The 20,637-nt window shown below is 37.0% G+C and overlaps 1 protein-coding gene across 1 annotated transcript in view; it reads left to right on the forward strand.

The window, feature by feature from the left end:
- Window positions 1-13,451, forward strand: part of LOC135153849 (uncharacterized) — a 19,117-nt gene extending 5,666 nt beyond the window's left edge. The window contains exons 4-7 of the mRNA XM_064098030.1: window positions 166-287; window positions 1,368-1,453; window positions 10,391-10,441; window positions 12,568-13,451. Of these exons, the coding sequence (XP_063954100.1) occupies window positions 166-287; window positions 1,368-1,453; window positions 10,391-10,441; window positions 12,568-12,637 (329 nt within the window). The 3' untranslated portion in view covers window positions 12,638-13,451. The remainder of the gene's footprint in view (window positions 1-165; window positions 288-1,367; window positions 1,454-10,390; window positions 10,442-12,567) is intronic.
- Window positions 13,452-20,637: the final 7,186 nt, after the last annotated feature.

Genomic DNA, 20,637 nt, shown 5'->3' on the forward strand with positions numbered 1-20,637 from the left:
AGGTACAACTAGGCTGTTATTGAAAAGAGTGTTTTGAGGCAAGAGACTACAAATTAAACAGGCAGTTATTCAGATCATATCAAAATACATGTTAAGTGTTGGTGAGTTACTCATAAAATCCCACTTTTTTTAAGAATAGCATGCTTTATTTTGCCTGTTCAATAGCTGTAGCAGCTCTGCAGAAGTTGGGATCTGTTGCATCAGAGTTGAAGGCTGGCTCTTATAATGAGGAAAACATAGAGGAAATACACAGTCTCATCTCTTTGGCAGCACAACTAGCATTTGAGGTATGAATTTAATTACTATCCCCTCCTTGTCCATGATGAGACCGTAGATATTTTTGTATTTGTAAGAAAAAGCAGGGGGTATTAACTATAATTTTATGAAGAGCTGAGTCCTCTGAAAATTTACTTTCCAAAATTTAAATGGCATCTTACAGTTCAGAATCTGGTATTTGATAGGATGTCAATAACAGCAAAAATATAAGCATGGATTTTTGTCTCCCCAACAACTGAAATTCTCCATATAAATGTACATAATGTCATGAACAAAATTGTTTTTCAGACCTTTATCAATGACGTGGGGATGAATATTAGCTGTTTTATGTTATTTCTTGTCCATAGTTGTTGATGTTCTTGAAATGATGCGGCCAATTGATGCACCAACTTCCGCACAGACGCCAGTTTGCAAATCCTATTATGATCACTTGCATAGATTTTGCTTGTGCCCACTGCAGCCAGAAAAGTGTAGATTGATAAGCATGTATTATTGATACATGACAAGAAAGCCAAAAACAAACACTACAAGTTCACATTTCCTTTCTAAATGTTCAGATAAAAGTTATAGCTTTCTAAATAACAGAGTATTATACCAAGTGGAAGGGTTCTCTTCTAAAATAATGCAACACACAGGGTTAACAGGTCAACGCATGAAGAGTTAATTCTCATTCATCCAGTCTTGTTCAATATAAGATATTAATCAACTCAATGTTGGGACGTTTCGCCAATTATCAACTGGCCTCTTTGGCTGAATGATGGAACAGAATCTCCAACAAAGGAGGCCTCCGCTTCAAATTGTCACATGCGTGGGACCAGGCAATTCAAAAGATTCCAAGCTGTATTTCGCACGCTGCACATAGTTCAGTGCGGACAGAATCTGCACAATCTCAAACATTATGAGGGCATCCCCTTTTTCGGGATCGTCATTCTCTCAAAGAAGGCAATCGATATTGACAAAACTTCGCAATAGTGAGTTGATTTCCAGTTCTTTGTCATATTGAACATGACCGCATTAATGAGAAAAATTTACATCACTTTATTGTAAATGATTTGAAGATGAAGTCTTGTGCTATTTATTTTTTTCCATAGTGGAGTAATCGCAAGGTTGCCATATCTGCTCTGGAGAGCCTAGTGAAGTATTCTTCTGATATACAACAGATCCTTACATGTTACAGGTATGTCCTATTTGAAATACACAGTGTGTTCACAAAGTTACAGGTATGCAATGCGAGAAAGAAATAGTGTGTTCAGACTGTTACATTGTGTTGAAATAATTACATGTTACACTCTTGTGGCCAAAGTTTCCCACCTTCTAAATATATAATTCCACTTTTGCTTTACTAGCTCCAAATTATACTTGTGCTTTTAAAATTTTGCTGCTTTGATATTTATTGAAAGGCCAGAAAGAACTATTTTTTTCATTTTGAATTTGAGTGAATGGAAATGTAAAAAAATATGATTGCTTTGCCGGCTAAGCACATTTTATAAGCCACCAACCTGTCTACAGGAGCCTGACCAAGTTTAGACCTAAATTGATATTAATACTAAATAGGTTCATTATTGCGGACTGATATAATCGCTAGAGGGTATTCATTTGTCTCGCAATCTACTGTGGTCAACAAGGAAATTTGTGATCACTCTCGCAAAAAGTGTTCACTAGCTTTCATATTCTATTAATCAAATAGAACTGAGCAGGATTTCTCAATTTTCTTGCATGAAATTATCTGCCCGTAAGTGGATTGTTGAAGGAAAAAGGACCTCTGTAGTGAGAAACCACTTGGAATTGTGTAGAACAATTTTATTCAATCTGTATAAAGCATGAATATAAAGAAACAATCATAACTTCTCACCAATGTGATACAAATTAATATGTTTCGTCTGAAATGACCTGTTACAAATGGGTTGTCAAAAAGCTTGCCATAGTCTTACTAGTATTATCTAAATCAGCGCTTCTCAACCTTTTTTTACTCGACCACTTTGACTCTCAGATTTTGGTTGAGGCCCACCTACCAAAATTTTTAAAAAGGGTCCATTTTGATGAAAAAATATTTCGTGAAATTTGAACACAAATCTGAAGCACATTCGAAACAAACAGATTGAGATCTAATCTGCATTCGTAAATGTCCGATAAATGGGCGACAGTTAACTACATACACAATATGCATGCACATGAGGTTCACATCAAAGTTAGATCGAAACCATCATAGTGTGGATGTGCATGCTTTGGAACATGCATGATACCTAATCGTGCTTTGATTTGTTTGACCCACGTAGACTGATCGGACATAACGTGTCGTACTATAGTTTTTCCCCCTATTTTTTCTCCCTCTGGAGCTTCTTGCGGCCCACCTGAGAGAGCTTCGCGGCCCATCAGTTGAGAAGCACTGATCTAAACCTAACAATGCCAACAGCAGAAAAACAGTTACTGAAAACAGTACTTTGTAAATCAGTATATATAAAATATATCAGTATTCAAGGATCCCAGAAATAAGCAGTACTATTTCCTGAAAATTACTCATGTGTGTTAACCCTAAATAGACTAACGCTATTTTGACGCCTAAGAAGACTGGAAGGGAGGGGGGGGGGCTGATTCAGCCCCCCTTATGATCTCGGCCGTCAATCGCGCGATCGCAATGAAAATTGGCATGAGCGTTACCCATGGCATAATCTACAAACTACATGTATAAGGTCAAATTCTGCGAAAAATCTCATTGCTACTGTTATGTGATGATAAGACATATCTCACATATTCAATAATATACCAAAAGGAGAAGGCGGAGTAAGTTGAGCATAGGGGCAAGTTGAGCCACCAGCCCCAGGCCAATAATGAATGAGTCAGATATTGTTGTGGTGTTATGTATAGCTGACCCATTGCATAACCCCTAACCCCATCATATTGTTTTCAACTTTGAAACAAAAAGTACTTTTTTAGAGGGAAAAATACAAATTTCAGTCAAAAAAGTAAAAAAGGGTGTGAAATAGATAAGTGCTTTTTACACACACAGGTATAGTAAAGACATAAGAACAACATTGTTAGTCCAGGTATGGATCTTCACTCTTGTCATAGTCTTTTACATAATGGATGCATAAGAAATCTGCAGGTGCGAAATTATCGCATTAAGTTTGGGCTGGGGTAAGTTGAGCCAGCCAAAATGAGGCAAGTTGAGCCATGGTAATTCTTATGGTAATGTATGTAAAAAACAAACAAACCTTAAAAAGCCATCGATATGCAGGCAGAAAGGAGCAAATTTACATAACTGTTCTTTTTCTTTTCCTTTTAGAGGATGTTAGTATTAATAGAGAATTAGCAAGTGAAAAGACTTCAAATAAAAAATTGACATGCTGGTTCTTCCCCCTTACATTTTGTACATAGTTTTTGTGGCTCAACTTATCCCAGAAGGTGGCTCAACTTACCCCACAGGTGGGGCAATTTGAGCCATTTGACATCTCTTTTTTCAAAGGTGACAATGACTTTCAGTGTGGGGGTAGAAAGTTATACATAGGTGAAATATATTTCAGAAGAATCAAATTTTAAGGCAAGGTACTTATTTCTACAAGATTATTAATCATATCAATTCTAACAAGCAAAAAGCACAAAAAGTGTCACAACTTACCCCGCCTTCCCCTACATGTAATCAATACATGTACTTCTACAGGGAATAGAACAGGAAATCATATCTTTACCAATTCCAACTTTCTTAAAAAATTATTACTCATTTGTCTTCCAGCTAAACTTCTGACGCACACACATTTAATGGGTTTCTTATTCACTACATTTCATGTTCTTACTAAAAGGTCCAATTCAGAATAAAGTTATGAGGTACAGATTGTTTTGGTCAAGTGTCTAAGGTTGACCAACACCTGTTTGGTTGTAGAGAGTCTTGACCAGACCAACATAAAAGGGGTTCACTTCTGAACCCAAGTCAAATTACAGAGTGGAGATTGAAGTTTAGATTACTTTAGAGATTGTTCCAGCATGCAGATAGATTAGAGATAGAGCTAAAGATGAGTTTATATTTTATACTGCAGAGTTTATTTTATCATCTTCAGAGTATAGTCACCATTAGACTTACTCATGTTCCTGCATTGTCATCATCATCAACTTATTTATAATCTTCAATAAATGTATGAACTGTACATCCTGCATTGCATTGTCTTCATTTAAGACTGGTTGAAAACAAAAGTGCAATAGATATCCCAACGACAACATAACACTACATGTAATTAATTATGCAAATTTATTCTTAAAATCTAAAGTTTGCTCTAATTAACTAAATAATGCCTCTATAATGAAAATTTTTGATTCACAAACTCTTTGTGGGAATCTGATCAAATGTACTTTAAAAAAAATTTAACTTCACATTTATTTTCTTATGTATTTTATTGTTTTCTAAATGTCTTACATGTATGTATTTCTTTGTTTTTCGACATTGTTTTTTTTCCATGTAAATTGTCGGGAACTTTATTTTGACCATAAACAAGATGAACTTAATTGATTTTAATCAGTAAAAGGAAAAATAATGGTACATTTATGAATTTTGGCTAAAAACACTATTTGCATTTGATTTGTACACAAATTCATGTTTTTCAGCAATTTAAGTCTGCATGTACTTACGAAATGTTGCGTAATTTCAGAATCGCGTACACGGGGGTCGTGATTTTGGTCTCAAAAGTTGAGCGACACTTGAAAGAAAAAGTAAGTGAGCAACACGGTCAAAAAAATTTGCGCGGCGGATTTATTGCGAAAAATGTTGATTTGGGGGGGGGGGGCTGAATCAGCCACCCCAGTCTTTTTAGGGTTAAACCATTCTTTCTATAATTTGTTGTAACTGATGCTGGAATACATTAAAGTTCTATGCATGTAGCCAAGTTTCTTTTGTAACACTTCATTCATAGAAGAAATTGTTTTTCCAACATATATATATATCAGAAATCTAGGCTTCATTTTCTTGAGCCCCAAAAGCTATCTTGGTATAACACACCCTGAATTATATGAATTGACACATATTTATCATGAATTGTGTTTTCTCAAATTAATGACATATTTACAAAATTGCTGTTACCTTTCATTTATCGTAAGGCACAAGAGATTTAATATCAATTAAGTTCGCATGCGTTCTGAATGCTCTATTGTCTTGCTAATCCCCATAACGAATGGGTTTGTAGTGCCCCCTGCATACATCCGAACTGGAGGATTACTGTTAACAAAGGAGTCAATAGAAAGCGCTTAAGTACTCCGTTCAAAACGGAGAATGGTTCTGCTCAGCTAGAAACAGCTACAGCCGGGTCCAGGGGGATTTCCCCAAGTGATCAATGTGACGGGAAAAAAAGCAGTTTGCCGATGTATGGATTTGAGATTCAGATCGTTTGGCGATCATTTTAAGAAACATCCTGAGTCAAAACTTTCCACATTTTAATTTTGACGGACGTATTTCTCCATTTTTATTAAAAGGTGATTAATTACAGATGTTTGCGCTCATGATAAGTAATTTCCCGTGTATGAAGGGATGTCCAAACTTTGCGCTTTTTAATTTTGGCGGACGATATATGTATATTTTTTTTATATAAGTTATATTGAAAGTCAATAAATTTGACATTCGTTACAAATCGTCTAACAATATTTAAAGACATTTTTAGAGTCAGAAGGGATGTTCAAACTTTGCGCTTTTTGATTTTGACGAACGTATTTCATTTAATTAAAAGTTAATCGTCAGAAAACTAACGATGTCAGCTATATCTCTACGACATCAGATAAGGCGCGGAGGTCGTCCGCTATTTTATCCTTGATATTTTTTCTTCCCGTGGGTATCATTTATTTCACACCCTAACATCATTTACATGATCATAAAATAGGTTCTGACTTCAGATAACTTCACGATGTTGGCGCTATCTCTACGACGTCGGATCAGGCATGGAGGTCGTCTGCTAGTTCATCCTTGACATTTTTCTTCCCATGGTCATGCTTTATTTCATACCCTGACATCGTTTACATGATCGTTAAATAGGTTCTGACATCAGAGAACTTCACGATGTTGGCGCTAACTCTACGACATCGGATCAGGCGCGGTGGTCGTCCGCTATTTTATCCTTGATATTTTTTCTTCCCGTGGGTATCATTTATTTCACACCCTAACATCATTTACATGATCATAAAATAGGTTCTGACTTCAGATAACTTCACGATGTTGGCGCTATCTCTACGACGTCGGATCAGGCATGGAGGTCGTCTGCTAGTTTATCCTTGACATTTTTCTTCCCGTGGTAATCATTTATTTCACACCCTAACATCGTTTACATGATCATAAAATAGGTTCTGACGTCAGAAAACGATGTCGATTGGCGCTATCTCTCCGACATCAGGCACAGAAGTCACTATCTCCCCCCCCTCTCTCTCTCTATACAGTGTATATATATATTTCTCTTGTTCTATCTCTCCAACTATTGACTTTCCTCCCACTCTCCTATTCTCAAACTCATCCATTTATTAGATTTCAGTTTAGAATACTTAACTCAAAGATGATCGTCAATGTTTCGAGATGGACATAATCATATCAATATAATTCACCTCTCGGGTTCACCTTTAGTAATTATATCTTCCAATAACATCAAATATTTGCTTCATTTTAATCCGCTCCGCCATAAAATGAATATTGACCTAAAAGGTATTAAATTGTTATTTGATACTTCTAATGATTTTTAACCTATACCTTTCGAAATTATTTATTCTCACACAGAGCACACCTAGGCTCAATGATTGCACCACGATTGTTTTCTTTTGCGCAATCCACAACTGGATTTGATTGACATGAAGTGAGAGATTGACCTTTTTCCATGATGAAACCACATGTTTTCTGCAATGTTTATAAATATTGAACTGTGAGAAGAAAAAATTTGGGCACCAATAGAGTGAGGAGTTTGAGAGGAGGGGGGGGGGGGGGTCAATAGATGGAGAAAAAGAGCAAGAGAGATGGGGGGGGGGGCTTTGAGGTTGTTTTCTACAGAATACTTCAGTTTTAAACATTTATTTCATATCGAGTAGCATCAAAGTTTAGACATCCCTTCTGACTCGAGAAATGTCGCAAAATAACTTCTAAACATTACGAAAATACACCGTTTGGGGTTTCACCGCTGTTGGGGTCGCAAACTGCGGTAATAGACCCCATTTTTCGTTTGAAACTCTCATTCTCATTTGAACATTTCCAAGCCCCGATAAACCCATCTTGGCCAGGTAATCCCAATTGTCTCAATTTCACCTCCACTGGCCAGTAAAGCCAAGGACGAAATGATAAACAACAGCTGTGCTATTACGTAAGACTTCTCTGCCTGAAGAAGGAACTTCGGAATTAAATTATTGTCTTCGATATTTAATCACGTTTTCAAAGGCATATTGTATTCAGACATCCAATATTAGTCCTTTTTCAATTTCGAACGAAGAAAATCGACCTCGAAATAAGGAAAATAAGCGAATAAAAATTAGGTTATGCTTTGCATGCAGGGACTGCCCTTAAAGCGCTGCGCACACGATGCATTCACCGCGTGTATACACGGAACTCCATAGCAGGCTCTTAGACACGTTGCAATCCATCGTGTGTGACCCCCTGCTGTGCTGGGCTGTCGCGTTATCTTCAGACCGAGGTCAAGAAACAGGTGTTTTGATACTTAAATTTCTTGCTTGGGGGCAGTTCGGGATTATAGTGGTTGGAGAAGAGAATTGGTGAAAACGATCTGGGGTATAGCCTTCTCAAACGGAGGTATTTCGTCATGACAATAATGTACGTTTAATCTTGCAGTAAACTTTGCTCTTTTAAATTCTTGACACTTAAAAACTTTAACAATACCATACTGCTAAAGGCGATTTTTCCCCTTTTTTCAACAAGTGCACAAACCTTGTTACCAAGAATGCGCATAACTTTTTCATTTAATTGAATGCAGGATAAAAGAACACAGCGGATTAAATGCCTTGCTCACGGGCATAGGTGCCGCGGCCGGGGATTGAACCCCGGAGTGATTCTTAAGGTATGAATGACATCAAAGTGTATGTTATTGTTTGAGCGAACGTAAATCTCCTTTGACGCGGATTCGGGTCAGAATTGTTTGGGTATTAACAGAACTTCTAATCCAGTGGGTAGAAGGGGGGGGGGGGGTCGAATATATTTGAGCATGATAAATCACAATAATGACAAGTATACGATCATGAGAATAACGAGGGAGTAGGAAATAATGATCACTCATTTATTTAATGGCATATCATTGTGACCAATGTTTCCTTGTGATTTTCATAATTATGATTGTTATTGAATGAAACCATTGCCCCCAAAACCCCTAAAATTCGACATTGCTGTATTGATAAATTCTTACTCTGACATCGGAGGCTTATATCTTTTAACGATATCTGAGCTTATTATGTAATTTGCATTATGAAATTGTAATCATTATCTTTCAACCAAATATGAGTCTCGCTTTTTCTCGATCCGACACAGCATAAAAAATGAAGGTTTAACAGTATAGGATATTCAATTCAAAGATGATTGTCAATGAGCATAATTCTGAATAATTAATGGAGGAAATAATCATATTGATATAATTGCGTGATTTATTATCTATCCTCCCACAATATACACATATCTCTTCTTGATGCTTCTCGATATGAAATACAGTTTTAAAACTGAAGTATAGAATATAGGCCTCAAAGCCACCCCCCCCTTCTCCGAAATTGTCAAGCTCTCTGACGTCAGAACCTATTTTATGATCATGTAAAAGATGTCAGGGTATGAAATAAAAAATGACCACGGGAAGAAAAACATCAAGGATAAAATAAGCGGACAACCTCCGCGCCTAATCTGATGTGGGAGAGATAGCGTTGACATCGTTAAGTTGTCTGACGTCAGAACCTATTTTATGATCACGTAAACGATGTCAGGGTATGAAATAAAGGATCACCACGGGAAGAAAAATATCAAGGATAAACTAGCGGACGACCTCCGCGCCGGATCTAATGTCGGAGAGATAGCGCCGACATCGTTTAGTTGTTTGACGTCAGAACCTATTTTATGATCACGTAAACGATGTCAGGGTATGAAATAAAAGATGACCAAGGGAAGAAAAATATCAAGGATAAAATAAGCGGACGACCTCCGCGCCTGATCTGATGTCGGAGAGATAGCGCCGACATCGTTAAGTTGTCTGACGTCAGAACCTATTTTATGATCATGTAAACGATGTCAGGGTATGAAATAAAAGATGACCAAGGGAAGAAAAATATCAAGGATAAACTAGCGGACGACTTTCGCGCCGGATCTAATGTCGGAGAGATAGCGCCGACATCGTTTAGTTGTCTGACGTCAGAACCTATTTTATGATCATGTAAACGATGTCAGGGTATGAAATAAAGGATGACCAAGGGAAGAAAAATATCAAGGATAAAATAAGCGGACGACCTCCGCGCCTGATCTGATGTCGGAGAGATAGCGCCGACATCGTTAAGTTGTCGGACGTCAGAACCTTTTTTATGATCACGTAAACAATGTCAGGGTATGAAATAAAGGATGACCATGGGAAGAAAAATGTCAAGGATAAACTAGCGGACGACTTTCGCGCCGGACCTGGTGTCGGAGAGATAGCGCCGACATTGTTAAGTTGTCTGACTATCAACTTTTAATTAAATGAAATATGTTCGACAAAATTAAAAAACGCAAAGTTTGGACATCCCTTCTAACTCGAGAAACGTCTTTTAGTCGAGAAAAGTCTTTTATCAGCCAAAAGTAGAACTCTTACTTCTAGTAGAATGAGGAGATACAATTTCTCTATATTTCATTTTATCAACAGTAAAGAGTTTGAAATCCCTAAAATGTGACAGCTAATCAAGGTTTGTTTACTGAGAAGTTGTAGCGATGTAATTTACACACTGGGTAAATTCCCAATCCAAGGGTTTATTATTATAATAATAAAATTATCAGAAGAATGATAAAATGATGAAGTTTGTATGCATTTATTTCATGTTTTGTGCATTCATATTATCTTGTATATTGCCACATGTGTTTGTAGTGTCTTTGGTCATGTTAATGTTTTTATCATCTTTTATCGTGTTAATGTTATTGTGTTTATATTTTCAGATGCCTAACAAGATTGAGGTTAACAATATCTGGAGAGAAGTCAGATCCAATGTAAGTTTACATTTGATATGAATTCATGAAAAAATCCAATGCAAATTTTGTTGTTAGCCTAAATTAATAAAATAAGTCATCAAACTCAATTAGTTTTGTCATGTTTGTGATCAGAATAAAGTCGCTGACAATCTTCATTAAAAATGAGATCATGAGATGTGCAGACTGACTTTTTTGGAAACTGCCACGCAGTCTGCCAAAAACTTGTGTGAATAAAACTCTTGTATCTTGTTCTCAATTTGACTTTACGACAATATTATTTCTTCTTTTACCGATTAACTATGTCTTCTTTATGATGAGAATTAAGTCAGCAAAAATTTCCATCAAAATAAATGTCACAGTTGTTAAAAAATATTTACATCTATTTTCCTAAGTTATTTAGGCTTTTAATTATGTCAAATTTAATACTGATTTCCGGGGGGGGGGGGGGGGGGGGTGTACTCGACCAAAAAAGGGGGGACTCTGGAGCGGGCTTCGGAACTACAAATGTTTGTGAAAACGGGGGTCCTTGGAACGGGTCGCTTGCGTGTGAGTGCGTATGCATCCCTATGGAACGGGCGTGCATGCAACTAGCCCGGCGGAGTGGCACGGACGCCGGGTGCGCTCCCACAGAGGCGATGGTCGAACAGTGCTCTGCGGCCGCTTTTCACCAAAATTGCAGCTCATTGTAGCGGATTAATGCGGCTGGAACGGCGTAATGAAAAATTACAAAGCTTTGGAGCGAATTTCTTTCTTTTTTTCTTGATAAGAAGAAAATGCTTTGGAGCGGCTTTCTTTGTTCTATTTCCCAATAAGATAAAAATGCCATGCCTTGGAACAGAAATTTGAGTGTAAAAATGGGGGTCCCCTCCGCGGCACATACATGTACCCACTATGCATTATATACTGAGTGCCCCCCCCCCCCGGTACTGATTTACCCAACCTTTAAAAATAGATAGTTAAACCAGGTGTATAGCATGTCTGATAAATACCAGGGCAGACATAATTTATTCATGACTGCATGAATGTCGCAGCATTTGGAAATGACTCTGGTTTGAACGTGTTTATGTTTTGAAAATCAAATGTTTTGTGATCTCTAGTGATTTCATGTTAATGGAAGTACTTTGAATGCTAAAAAAAAATGAAGTTAGGGGTGCAGTTCAGGAACCACGCCGAACATGTCAGGCAGGGCCATGTGTGTTGAGGGAATTAGGCATTATGTTTTTTTATTTGATATGTTGTGCTAATTTCACAAGCAAGGAAAGCTATGATGCTTCTTGAATGTAGCCAGTGTTTGCTAGTGTTTGGAAGCTATTGTCATGGAGCCCCCACACCCATTTCTGATTTCACATTGGATTACACGGCAACAGTATGCTGCGTTTTCCTTCAGTAAGAAATTGATCCATTTAATGTTCTGCTTAATTGAAATCCAGGTTAGGTGATTGGTTACCTGAGCGTTGATATCATGAGCTTGAGCTAAAACCCGGGGGGGGGGGGGGGGGGGGGGCACTCGACCAAAAAAGTAGTGGGTATGTGCCGCGGGCAAGACAAAAAACGGGGGCCTTGGAGCGGGCTTATTGTAGAAAGGAGGGTCCTCGGAACGGGCTTTGGAACTACAAATGTTTGTGAAAACGGGGGTCCTTGGAACGGGTCCCTGCGTGTGAGTGCGTATGCATCCCTATGGAACGTGCATGCAGCTAGCCCAGCGGCACGGGCGCCGGGTGCGCTAGCGCAGAGGCGATGGTCGGACAGCGCTCTGCGGCCGCTTTTCACTAATCTTGCGGCTCATTGTAGCAGAACAATGCGACCGGAACGGCGTAACGGAAAATATGCGAAGCCTTGGAGCGGATTTATTTCTTTTTTTTCCCGATAAGAAGAAAATGCTATGCTTTGGAGCGGCTTTCTTTGTTCTTTTTCTCAATAAGCCAAAAAATGATATGCCTTGGAACGGAAATTGAGTGTAAAAATGGGGGTCCCCTCCGCGGCACATACCCACTATGCATTATATACTGAGTGCCCCCCCCCCCCCCCCCCCCCGGGGCTAAAACCAGGGTAATCTTGATTGTTGCTAGATACCTGTAAATGGCATTTTAAAAATACCCATTGATATTATTATCAAATAAGTCATCATGGCCTTGTATTTGCAGATTGGAAGCAGATGAAGTAGCTACATACTTAGAGTCAGGTTTGCTACCTTTACATATTAACTTGTTATGAGTGTTTTTTTTTAAATGAAATTGATAGTTGAAATGTTTTAGCAGTTTTTTCGGGCATGATAAGGAATTAATTTTAATTTTTTAATTTCAGTCAATGTTTATCTTATATTTTCTTTTGAATACTTTTCTTAACCTATGTCATACTCATTTTTATTTTTTGAGGCATTTCTAAATAGTATCTTTTTACATGTACACTTTTTTATACTTTTAATCAACTTAAGGAAAAGAACACAACATTTTATTAAACGGAATATGTTCCTAGGTTCACACATCATCATCAGCCTAAAATAAGAGTCACTGGTATTTGGGATCTCAAGGTAATTTCAAGAATGTAATTTCAAAATACAACGGTATGTGGAACAGGGTGAATTTAAAAAAAGAGTGAAAGTAAAAATTATGTCAGTGATAGGTAAGTTTGGATGGGTAGATTAAACAGAAAGCATTATTTGATAATTGTACACCTGTTGGTGGAGTTGGGGCTTTCTTCATTTGATGAAAAGCCCTCATTTGATTTTAAGCTGAAAGTCTATTTGGGCAGTATCGAGAATTTTTAAACAATGAATATTGGAATCTGACAGGCATTTGGGTGACGATTATAAGTGTTTCCAAACATAGGAGTTTTTATTCTTCCCCAGGTGTTCATGTACTCGTGTCATAAAGTGACGCTTGGTTTGACCAATATAGCAAGCATTACATCTCGCATATGTAAATAGGTACATATATGACACAAGCACGGAGCTCCTGGGGCCGTATTCTGAAAATTGTCTTTGATAAATATTCTTGCATCTTTAGAGTTACAATAAAATCAGTATTCTGAAAACTCTTGTATCTTTTCTTGTAAATTTTCTTGTAACTTTCACTAAGCGCTTATGACGTCAGAGTTACAATGATGCATAAAGTTAAAAATGGCGCATATATCTCTGTGCGCAAGATAACATATCGAGATAAAAGGTATTCTGAAAATTCTCTTATCTTTGCATTCTGTTAACTTCTTTGCAAAATACAAGAAAATTTACAAGTGGTAGGGGGCTATTGTAACTTAATGTTGAATGCGATATTTCTCGGTCAACAATAATAATTTCTTGCTGCTTCCCGCAAGATCATCATGTTTTACAAAAGGAGACATTCCAAAGACGTAAAAACGACAAATTGGTATACGTTTCAGCAATTGAAAATTGGCATTCAAGATGATGAATCTTTTTAGAGAAAATATGACTCTGAGAAAAGCCATGTGTACTTTAGCACAGTAGCGTTCAAGAATAAGCGTCGGTGGCGCAAAGGAAATTACACCGCATGTCAACAATGCGCTTAATTATTTTTTAGATTTGGTTGACCGAAACATATAAAAAGTTTAATGATTGGTTGATGATAAAATATTAGGCGTGTCAGAGATAAAATAGGGGATGTCCTTACAGAGTTAAGACAATTTTCAGAATACCAATTTAAGAGAATATTAGCGAGCTGTTATCTTGCTGTTACAAGAAAAGTTAAGACAATTTTCAGAATACCACCCCTGGGTAATAGAAACCTTGACAGAAAGTAAAGAACTTAACTTGAAAGATGAAAAAGAAAGAGTAGTGTGGAGATCCTTACAATTTTGTTTAACCATGTGGTTTGAGTCTGTTTTCAAGTTCTTTTGATGCTTTACCAATATAAGGCAACTTGAAATACCTTTTACTTTTCTTCACAAGTATTGTTTGGGTTTTTAACTTTTTGAAGGTATAATCAGGTCCAGATTTGAGAAAAGTAGACTGCCTTAGGCAAATCGTGTTAATGCTGAATTGAGAAGTGCTTTAACATAAATTGAGGGCGCTGAGTCCAAGTTTGCTGTTTGCCAACCTTGATTTTGATGTTAAAATCTTCAAATTGGAAAAAACAATATGGCCGCCATTCTACACCCATTTTTGTCTCACCTGCATAGCAGAGTGAGACTATAGGCGCCGCTTTCCCGACAGCGGCGGCATCAACACCAAATCTTAACCAAAGGTTAAGTTTTTGAAATGACAGCATAACTTAGAAAGTATATAGACCTAGCTCATGAAACTTGGCCATAAAGTTAATCAGCTATTACTGAACATCCTGCCTGAGTTTCATGTCACATGATCAAGATCAAAGGTCATTTAGGGTCAATGAACTTAGACCATGTTGGGGGAATCAACATCAAAATCTTAACCTAAGGTTAAGTTTTTGAAATGTCATCATAACTTAGAAAATATATGAACCTAGTTCATGAAACTTGGACATAAGGTTAATCAAGTATTACTTAACATCCTGCATGAGTTTCACGTCACATGATCATGGTCAAAGGTCATTTAGGGTCAATGAACTTTGGCCAAATTGGGGGTATCTGTTGAATTACCATCATAACTTTGAAAGTTTATGGATCTGATTCATGAAACTTGGACATAATAGTAATCAAGTACCACTGAACATCCTGTGCAAGTTTCAGGTTGCATGATTAAGGTCAAAGGTTATTTAGGGTCAATGAACTTTGGCCAAATAGGGGGTAGTTGTTGAATTACCGTCATAACTTTGAAAATATATTGGTATAGTTCATAAAACTTGGACATAAGAGTAATCAAGTATCACTGAACATCGGGTGCGCATTTCAGGTCACATGACCAAGTTCAAAGGTCAATGGATATTGGCCATGTTGGGGGTATTTGTTGAATTACCATCATAACTCTGTAAGTATATTGGTCTAGTTCATAAAACTTGGAAATAAGAGTCGTCAAGTATCACTGAACATCTCATGCGAGTTTCAGGTCACATGACCAAAGTCAAAGGTCATTTAAGGTCATTGAACTTTGGCCATTTTAGAGGTAATTATTAGATTGCTGTCATAACTTTCAAAGTTTATAGATATTATTAGCGTATAAAATGTAGATATAGGGGTAATCAAGTATCACTGACAAGTTTTAGGTCACATGATCATGGTCAAAGGTCATTTAGGGTCAATGAACTTCGGCCAAATTGGGGCTATCTGTTGAATTACCATCATAACTTTAAAAGTTTATGAATCTGATTCATGAAACTTGGACATAATAGTAATCAAGTACCACTGAACATCCTGTGCAAGTTTCAGGTCACATGATTAAGGTCAAAGGTCATGTAAGGTCGATGAACTTTGGCCATGTTAGGTTTATTTGTTGAATTACCATCATATCTCTGTAAGTGTATTGGTCTACATGTAGATCATAAAACGTGGACATAAGAGTAACCAAGTATCACTGAACATCTTGTGCGAGTTTCAGGTCACATGACCAAGTTCAAAGGTCAATGGATATTGGCCATGTTGGGGGTATTTGTTGAATTACCATCATAACTCTGTAAGTATATTGGTCTAGTTCATAAAACTTGGAAATAAGAGTCGTCAAGTATCACTGAACATCTCATGCGAGTTTCAGGTCACATGATCAAAGTCAAAGGTCATTTAAGGTCATTGAACTTTGGCCATTTTAGAGGTAATTATTAGATTGCTGTCATAACTTTCAAAGTATATAGATATAGCGTATAAAATGTAGATATAGGGGTAATCAAGTATCACTGACAAGTTTTAGGTCACATTATCAAGGTCAAATGTCAATGAACGTAGTATTGTATCATATGAATGGTGTTTTTTGTGAATAATTATTAAAAGATTGTTTTTCAAAGTCAGCACTGCTACTATATTGAATCGCGTGATGCAGGTGAGACCGCCAGAGGCATTCCACTTGTTACTCTATTCTGACCCCCAAAACTTGTAACAAAAATGTTTTTCAACCGTTTTTGGTACTATGTGATTTCAGAAATAGCGTACTAAAAATCCACCAAAATCCGTATCCGGGAAAGTGGTTATTTTCAAGATGGCCGCCATTAACTGAAAATTAAAATAACCGGAACTTTATCTACCCTAGACACCTTTTTCGGTGCATACATGTATTCAATGGTGGAGGGCGAAAAAGGAAAGAGTGAACATAAGCACTCCAGGGTACCTGAAAATCCAAGATTGCGTAAAAATGGCTGTCATGGCCTAAAAATTCATAATTCATCTATTACGTATTTTAGTGTCTTTAATTTGGGTTTTATTCATTGGTGATTTCAAGGGTCAAGAAGTAAACCAGGACAAGTTACAAGGACAGTCAACAGTCCAAAAATCCAAAATGGCTTTCAAAATTGGAGTCTAAAATAGCTGAACATTGTTATCTAAAAACCCCAAAACTCGACGTAGTTTGTTTAATATCTGCCTTGGGGATATGATGTTGGTGTCTAACCCATGGTTTAATGGGTCAAGAAATACGTTGGGACAAGTAAAAAAGACAGTCTATGGTCCTCCATGTCCTAAAATCCAAGATGGTTTGCAAAAATGGAGTATAAAATGTCTGTCGTTAATTACAAACCGACACAGTTTGTTTAATAACCGCCTGGAGAATATGATTTTTTAGTATAACGCATGGTTTAAAGGGTCAAGTATTAGATTGGGACGAGTTACAAAGACAGTGGTTCCAGTATGTCCAAAAATCCATAATGGCTTCCAAAAATGGAGTCTATATAGGCCGTTCTTACCGAAAAACTGACATAGTTTGTTTAATATCAGCCTGGGGTATATGATTTTGGTGTTTAACCCATGGTTTAAAGGGTCAAGTAATAAATTAGGATAAGTTACAAGGACAGTCAGAGGTCCAGCATGTCCAAGAATCCAAAAAGGCTTCCAAAATTGGAGTCTAAAATGGCTATTGTTACCTAGAAACTGACATAGTTTGTTTAATATCTGCCTGGGGTATATGATTATGTTGTCTAACCGTTGGTTTAAATGGTCAAGCAATACATAAGGATAAGTTACAAGGGCAATCAATGGTCCTGTATGACTAAAAATCCAAGATGGCTTCCAATTAAGGAGTCTAAAATGGCTGCTGATACTTAAAAATTGACATAATCTATTTAGAATCTATCTAGGAGATATGATGTTGGTGTCTACACAACGGTTTCAAGGGTTAAATAATACTTTTGAATTAGTTACAATGGTATGAAGCTGTTCATTTTGCCTATTATTTAAAGTTGGCTTTCAAAATGAGTCTAAAAAGACTTCCATCACCTAAACATATAGTCATAATTAGGTGTACAAAATCTACACTATTGTGGTTTGAAGGCTAAAATAATAAATCGGGAAAAATAAAAAAGGATGGTCAGTTTCCTTTTCGTCGTAAAAAGTCCAAAGCGACTTCTAAAATTGCGTAAAAAATGACTGCTGTCCTCTAATCATGAACCATAGGATAGTCCTAAGCACAAAAATGACGTGTCTTGAAATACTTATCAGTGAATTATGGAAATTTTTAGGTGAAAGTGTGCCTTATTTTTTAAAGTTTGTTTTTGGATGTTTACTTATTGTTGCACCATCTTCTAATTATATCACTAATTCTTGTAAAACATATTTTCATGAGTCTTAGAAACAGAGAAACCAAAATAGTGGCACTAGATGGGATATGAAGTATTGTCATTTTTGTAATGTTCAATGGTGGCCAATTTGAATGTAATTTTTGGAGCATTCTTCAACTTTTTGAAAAAATGGACAACAGTGTATCCCTGTAATTTGTCTTCACCTATATTATTTGACCCTTGAAATAATGAGAAAGGCACAAAACTGTTCCTACATGTACATGTAGGTAGATAGCATATGAACTTTGCAGCCAGATTTTTAAGAAATAGCAACTATTTTCAAGCCATCATATATTTTGCCAAAACTGCACCACTGATACACCTTGAAGTTTTTCCAATGTAATTTTTCCCTTTGGAACCATGATTTTTTATATGTTTTATTTTATTCTCGGTAGACCCCAAAGTTATTTCTACCAGGTAGATATTATATAAATTTGGACCATTTCAACGTTACAACGTCCATTATAGACGCCAATTTGGAGGTAATCTTGGATTCTCTGACACACTCACTGACTATCTTGTAAACATGTCCTGATTCATTATTTGCCTTGAAAGCTTTTTGATTTTGAGGATATACTTTATTTTTGGAGTTGATGGTACAACGACTGCCGTTGTGGACGCTATGTTGGATTTCCAGGTAACCTTGACAACGTTTTGTAACTATAACCTGTGTCAATAGACTTTGTTTAATCCTGACGTGCCTAAGTTTCATGAAATAGACATCTATACCCTAAAAGTTATGACATTTCAAAAACTGAACCTCGGTTAAGATTTGATCTTGACTTCGCCGCCGCCGTCGGAAAAGTGACGCCCATGTCTTGCTTCTGCTATGCAGGCGAGGAAAAAATGGCGGACACGTTAAAGATATCACAATGTGAATATGCCGGCATCGCCCCAAAATTATCAAACATTTGGCCATATTATTTATCAAATCAGCAGCTGTGAATCATGGCAGCCATCTTGGAATTAAAGATGGCTGACGAATCAATCGGACACATTATGTTTGCAACCCTGGGTATAAAAAAAAACGCATAGATCCCAATTTTTGAAATATAATCACCCATAAAAAATCGTTTCATATGGGAAACTGCATTAAAAATGCCGCTTTTTTGTTTTTTACCGATTTGAGGATGAAAACGTCGGAATCAAGTTTGGCAAACAACATTTTTGGATTCAGCACCCCTGAATTACCTTAAAACAATTGATAAATCAGCATTAACACAAAATGCCTAAAGCACTTTCTGAGCAAATTTTTTAAAATGTAAAATGAAAGATAGTGTACTGCAATATGCGTCCACTGTTTACTTTTGGAAATACTTTTAATCAAGATTAACAGCTTTTTATGGCACTGTTTGTAGTTTATTAACTTCATATATCTTTAAAAAAAGATTTGTTTTCAATGTTTCTGAGTAACATGTGCATCATTGTTTTATTTTGCCTGCTTTGTGTGACTAGAGTGGCATGCAGTAGACTGCCAAGTTTAACTCCAGCCACATTCACAATACACAGTGCATTATTAAAAGTCTTCATACACACACATTATTGATGTGTGCATCACAGTGTTCCCACAAAGCTTTTCTATACACATTGCGAGCTAACTTAGCATGGTCCATAACCCCTGTAAAGGTTGCACAAACAAACATAGAGGGCAGCAGCACTTTGCAGTATAGCTTTTAGGAAAGTCCACTCCGCTCAGATTTTGTGACCACATTTAGCCCCGCCCCTCACTCAGAGAACTTTTTAAGTAGATTGTAGAGTTGATTTTTTTTTGTTCAATTTTGCTATCTTTTATGGATGATGAAAACTCCAGGAATGAATGTTAAATATTATTTTCGGAATTTCAATATATTTTTTGAAAAAGTAAGACTTAAAGGAAAGGTAATCATGATTCTTGTAGTTTACACATCAATAAAATTACATAGTCCAATGACATTGTATTACCGTTCTTCTGCTTAATTTCGCTGCCCCTACCAAAAACTACACCAGCCAACACCAGAGTCGAGACCTTGATCTTCTGCCTGGCCACGCCAAAACTTTCCTGGGATCATAATGGTGCGCGTTCTGGTCGCATGCATGCACTGGCAGGATTATCTGGACGTGACTCTACCTAGCTAGATATGGACCTGAATGATATGGGCTTGCTCTGTAATTGTTCTGGCACTAAGGCAGTTGAGCAACAATAAATGTTAAATGTTAGAATCTCAACTTTCACTTTCAATGTAGATTGGAGTCTGAAAATATAAAATGAGTATGTAAAATCCACAAATCCGACTCAGCTTTTTGCCATCCATTAGGCAGAGATCGAATACAGCCACTACACCAGCAAAGCCAAGTCCTAGACCTAGTTCGTCGTTAGACCTAACATTAAACCAAAATTATCTGTTCCAGTATCGAGCCTTGTATATTCTAACAGGTTTTTATGCCCCCGCAGACAAAGTCCGGAGGGGGCATTAAGCGTTGCCCCTGTCCGTCCGCCCCCCCCCCCTTGGTTTCCGTGCAATAACTAATAAAATATTCAATTGATTAAAAAAAAATTTGTGTGTAGGTAGATGACACCAAAATACAGGCTAACTTTGAATTCGAAGT

This window comes from Lytechinus pictus, chromosome 4, assembly GCF_037042905.1.
Source record: "Lytechinus pictus isolate F3 Inbred chromosome 4, Lp3.0, whole genome shotgun sequence".
Taxonomy (NCBI): domain Eukaryota; kingdom Metazoa; phylum Echinodermata; class Echinoidea; order Temnopleuroida; family Toxopneustidae; genus Lytechinus; species Lytechinus pictus.